At 44.1% G+C, this 6,000-nt stretch overlaps 1 protein-coding gene across 1 annotated transcript in view; it reads right to left on the reverse strand.

Moving 5' to 3' along the window:
* The window catches only part of CAPN9 (calpain 9), a 50,790-nt gene extending 48,880 nt beyond the window's left edge, over positions 1–1,910 (reverse strand). The window contains exon 1 of the mRNA XM_038397243.2: positions 1,539–1,910. Coding sequence (XP_038253171.1) covers positions 1,539–1,751 — 213 coding nt within the window. The 5' untranslated portion in view covers positions 1,752–1,910. The remainder of the gene's footprint in view (positions 1–1,538) is intronic.
* Between the last annotated feature and the right edge of the window lie 4,090 nt (positions 1,911–6,000).

The raw sequence follows: 6,000 nt of genomic DNA on the forward strand, positions 1-6,000 counted from the left end.
TTTATTTTTTCATTCTTTTCCCCCTTCAAGGTGTCATTACTGGGCTGAGTTAAAGTTCCTGTTGAAGGAGAAACTTTCAGTTGTGAAGAATGGCAGAAAAAGATGAGCATTAATCCTTAACAAATATTTCAAATGTAACATGTGCACCAGATTTCAGCCAGTTTTTACTGACTGAAAAGTGTATGGCAGACAGGGCACAGCTAAGGTTGCTTGAGTGGCCCATCTGCATTTCCAGACCTTAACATGTTTGAGTTTCTTTTAAATTTAACCTTAACTGTGGATTTCCTAGTTTATAGCAAAAAGAAAAGGAGTACTTGTGGCACCTAAGAAAAGTACTCCTTTTCTTTTTGCAGATACAGACAAATACGGCTGCTACTCTGAAACCTAGTTTATAACAGTAGGTTTTAGGATCATTATAATGTACCAGGAATGTCTTTTACTCTAAATGATTCATATGTACTCTCAATCTTAGCTCTATCTTAACATAGCATTTGTCTAGGAATAATGCTAGGCAGTGGGCTTGTTGGAGGTAGTCTATATGGTAGCACTCAGCGTGCTACTATACAGACTACAGAAGGGGGCACCAAAGAACAAAACTAACTAAATGCAAAATTCTAAAGTGAATAAGTCAGATTTTCTGGCAAGGTAGAGGTGATGAGAAGGGGTTACAGGAGTTATGGTTTGATATGGAATTTTTAAATGTCATTTTAAAAAAATGTTTCAAAACCACCACATTGTGCACATTGTTTGTGCATGGTATGATCTGATTATGGTTACCATCATTTTTCTCCTGCCCCTTCAATCATTTGCTACACATTTATGCAGCTTGTCTTACATTAGGCCCGATTCTGCAAAGATTAAGGCAGGTGCTTAACTTTAAACATATGAGTAACACCACTGAATTCAACAACATTCAATCTGCTGTGGATATGACCTACCACAGCCCTTGCTGAGGATGGAAAATATGGCCCTTACAAATTGACTAAAAATCATGGACTCAGTTCACTCTGGATTACACAGGCACAAACCAGGAATAATTCTATTGAATACAGTGGAGTTACACTGCTGTAAAAACCACCAGAGGAGGATCATACCAAAAATAAGTAAGACATATAGCATGCACATGTATATTGCTTATATGTAAAGCTACAAGAGATCTAATTTACACCTGTATTTATCTATCCATCTATACGTGTACCTCTATCTCTCTCCACACACAGACCATGTCAAGATTCTCTCTCTTATTCCACATGAGCAGATCCTGATTCATACTGAAATTCTTTGGGGGCAGAGACTCTGGGTGAAATCCTGGCCCCACTGAGAGCAAAGGCAGAACTCCCATCGACTTTGACAGGGCCAGGATTTCACCCCATGTTTCTTATTTGTCTATAAAGCTCCATACACAAGTATGGTGCTCTGCCCCATTATGTTCCTTTTTGTTTTGGTTGATCATTAAGAAGTCCAGTGTCATCTGACTCTTGGCAGGAGAGATGTATATATATGATGCATAGCAAAAGTGGGAACAACCTCATACTCACCCCAGGCCTTTTCCATACAAAGGGGATGGGTGGCTTCTCACTGTAGAAGAGAGAGGAGATATTGGCTGGGAAATCACAGTCCTCAAATAGGGTCCCCTTCTGCTGGCACTGGCACTTCAGCTCCTCATATGTCTGGCCAGAGGAGTGTGTGGCATGAGCACTCTGAGGTAGAGGGGGAGACCGCGGTCTCGAGTCCCGGTATGTGTAAGGCATTGTTCTGCCCCACGTGCAGTAGCAAAAGCTCCAGTGATCACAGAGATAAACGGGAGGTGGAGGATCAAGCGAAGGGGGGGAGAGAAAAATGCCAGCACCTACCAAGCAAACAGAAGAGAAAAGAAACAAGATGCTCTCTACAAGAAAGAATGAAAGGAGCCTGTGTGCTGCAGGGAAGTGAAAAATGTGCCCAAGCACCTCCTCTTTTGCACCTGTTTGAATGACAAGGAGACCTCCCTGTCCACCTGAAACAACAATAGAAAGGAACGCCCTGAGAGCAAACAGAAAAACCCTGTTTGTCCTTTTTAGGAGTTCCAGCTGCTTATCGTGCGCCCTCTGGTATACTACCTCAAGACCACAAACAGGAGTTAAGAGAGAACTCTATTTCGTTCCTGTGATGTGAACCTGCTGCACCCAGGAAGAGACAGCGAGCATGTGAAAACCCTCAAACCAACCCTTTCATGCTCTAATGATATGGCCAGGGTGTGGAACTATTTTCTTTGCTGGCTGAATAACTTTGAGAAATGCCACTGTGCATGAAAATCTCTCAACTCCTGATAGAAAGTTACCTAAGTATGGGCTCTCACCACTTTTCACCTTTCACCACTCCCTATCCCTGATCAAAGGTCACCTGAGATAACCTCCGCAAGGAGGCCCCCAAAGCCCCAAACCTCCTTCATATAACAGCAGAACCAGAAGGAACTCCAGAGCTTCTTCATAGCCTAAGTGGCACAAGGGGGTCTCCTTCCTGCTATGTACTCCATGGGACAGGACAAGGATGGGAACTGCCCATAAGCCCAGGAACCTTCAGCATTGAGTGTGATATCAAAATGAGGTAAAGTTATGTTGAGGGAGGGAGGGATGATGAGGGTTGTGGGTGGAATGCTCACAGGATGAATTGCCCAGGATGTTGTGTGGAGTGCAGACACACCATGGCTGGGAAGGTGCGGGAAGGTATGTGTGTGGGATTTGAATGGTGAGGGAAGATGGGCACTGGACAGAGGGGGCAAATGTGGGATAAGGAAGGGGGCACTTAGCCCTGAAAGGGGATTTTAGTGGGTTGTGGGGAGGGAGATTTGTACACATTGTAGATCGTGTTTTGGAGCAAGATGTGTATATAAGCTACCTAACTAAGCAAACCTATTTTTGTGGCCCATGTCTACCCAACCTTCTATATCATGAACTTTTGTTTGTAGCTTTCACAGCATGTCCATTAGATTGTAAAATCTTCATGCTAGAGAGTGTGTCCGTCTATCTGATCTGCAAAGTGCCTAGCACAGTACAAGTGCTATGAAGAAATAAAAGTAAAAAATATTATTTCAAAGCCAAAGTTGGAATGGACATTCTTCCAGGCCTGCAAAGGTTGAAGATGCAGACTACTTGACAAAAAATATAGTTAATGTATTACAAAACACTGCCTTGTTATACAAACACTGCTAGTTTTTCTTCCATTTTAATTGGTACTCTGCCAGCTCAGTCAATCTTGCTGCTAAAATACGATTTATGGACATCAATTAGGTGAATCAGAATGCATTCATTTCTGTTCTGTTCTTTTCCATAACAATGTGGGAAGGAAACCCTTCACTTTCATAGTGCGTATTTCCTTATTTACCTCCCAGAATTGTATTATTACTATAACTGCCTAGATACTCCAACTGAACTCAGGGCCTCACTGTGCTCAGCTCTGCATAAACACATTGTAAGAGAGAACCCTTGTTCTAAAGAGCTTACAATTTAACCAGACAGGACAGACACAAGAGGTCAGGAGAACAGAGGCATAGAGAGGGGAAATGAATTGCCCAAGCTTACATATCAGGTTAGTGGAGTGCAAGAAAACAATGAAATGATTTTGTGAACTTCATGCTCATGATGGGCGCAAGATTGACAATGCTGAAGATTCCTGATCTGAAGGAACCATCACCTGTATGGCTAAGTGGGCAATTAAATCCATTCAATTTCTGGTGAAACTAACAACCAGGATGCAGATTACAGTGATGATTATTGTGATTCTCGCATCTGGACAGAGTAACAACCCATTTCACGTAACTTGCTAACAGCTTTTGGACGCTGCTGGGCTGGATTTGAATTGGTGAACTAGAAGCGAAAGACCTTGTGTCTTATTATTCCTCTCTTGAGCAATAGAACATTGTTTTTTAGCATTGTGGCTTCCCTTCGAACTCTCAGAGCAAACACATGTTGCGAGAGACAGAGTGGTGTCAGTCTGTTTATAGCTAAATGTGACCATGTGAATGGACAGATGGTGACATTTAAAGGGAAGTAAATGTAGTGCTTGGGATAGCTGGGCATACCAAAGTCCTTTCTGTTCATCCACAGAACAGGTACAACATGGTTAGCAGTAGTGCACACTCCTCCACAGTGTCCCACTTAAAACCTCAAGATCAGAACTGACCACTCCAGGGGTGAGAAGACAATTCAGTCCTTAGCCTCCTCTTCGCCTGCCAGGAAAGGAGCTATGGTGCTGTCAGCTGTAATGTGGACTGATTGAGAAACTCACTTCCTGCAGGCCTCTGAAAAACCTTTGATTTTGTAATTCATTCCTGTGGGGTGTAAATATCTTAATAGGAGCTACATGTCCAGATGTACTCTTCAAGGGCACAGCACGGCGACATGAGGAATGTAAAGGCTGGCAATTCATGCTAGGGATGAATTCTTGTTGTTCTTTTTCTCCAGGCACCATTAAACATCTCTTCACAAGATACCTTGCAAACAGTTTTATATTTCCTACAGCCAAGGTTCTTATGCTTTTTCATAGTGTGGGCCACAGGCTAATAAAAAAGGTCTCCTAGAAACTGGTGATCGCACAGATTCAACTCCCCTCCCCCTGGTGATCACAAGGACATGGCTGACCTGTCACTGGTGATGGCACAAATCTGTCCCCACTCTGGCTGGCGTCTGCACAGACTCACCTCCAGTCCTATTGGGGATCATACAACAGCCATATGAAGGGTAATATCAGGATAGCACTTACTGTATCTTTTGTCTGTTAAAACAGTTTAACAGGTGGTCACAAGGAGGAGCGTCAGCACTATGTGCCCAGCCAGCTCTCCATAGTCCATCAGCAAGTGCTCTGCTCACCACAGTCTGGGAACCACTAAACCACGCTAAGTTCTCTTCTCTATGCCTTCTTCCCTAGCACTCTCTGATGATAATTCAGTGTTTTAGTTTTGTCTCTCTCTAATCCATCTAGGTATAGTCTTATAACACACCCATCATGGCAGTAACTGAGCATCAGTGTCTCCATTGTATCTGAACAACTAAGCCCAGATTTTAAAAGGTATTTAGGTCCCTAACTCCCACTGCAATCTATGTGCTGTGGCTATTTCGTGCCTTTAATTAATAAAATCAAGTTTACTACATGTCTCCATGTGAAGTTTCCTTCCACTGCTCATTTCTGTCATTGCGCGTCATAATGGCAAATACTACCAGCTCTGATTTGCTTGAAGGTGTTTTTAAAAAGACTGCTATAAGTAAGCCCAGTGCATAAAGATCCTGGCTCAGACCTATAATTCTTATGCCTTTTCTCTGCCTTCCTTTGGATGAGATTCTCACCCCCTCCTTCAGCCTCAGTATAGCTGGTAAAAGGGTCATGGCCCCATAAAGAACTTTGAAAGCCTTGGGTCTGACCAGGGGAGAATTCCCCCAAATACAGGAACGGAGGACGCCATCCCGAACCCTGGCATAGGGGTGTGCCAGAGGCAGGGCTGCAGCATGGAGCACTGCTGAGATTCTGGACAGACCTGCTGCCCATAGGGAAGTGGAAACAAGCTGCCATAACTAAATTATACTGGGGTTTGAGTTGGATTCCGGAGCAGCCCAGAATCAGGAGGTAGAGCTTAAAGCCATTTTAGGCCCCACCTCCCAATAGCCTACGAGTAAAATTTTTGGTGGGGCTAAGGGTTGAAGCCCTCAAAGGGGGCGTAGGAGCCAGATCCACCTATACTGTGGATCTGGGAGGGGTGAAGCACCACAGGTAGGCATGGCATGACAGAGGGGAGGACAGGCCAAATTTTAGTGGTGTCATACCCCATGTGCCAGCTTCCAACACAACTCAAATTTGGGGTGGTGGGGCAGGTAACCTGGGCTGCCTCAACAAAATTCTCCTTGTGTCCCTGGCTCAAACATTGGTGGGGCGCAGGGCCTGCAGGCCCATATGACCCAGGGTCTATGCCTGAGAGTTCTGCGCTCTGTCTAGGCACAGCACACAATCTCCTCCTTGGTCAGTAAACTT

The sequence above is a fragment of the Dermochelys coriacea genome, chromosome 3 (genome assembly GCF_009764565.3).
Source record: "Dermochelys coriacea isolate rDerCor1 chromosome 3, rDerCor1.pri.v4, whole genome shotgun sequence".
Lineage (NCBI taxonomy): Eukaryota > Metazoa > Chordata > Testudines > Dermochelyidae > Dermochelys > Dermochelys coriacea.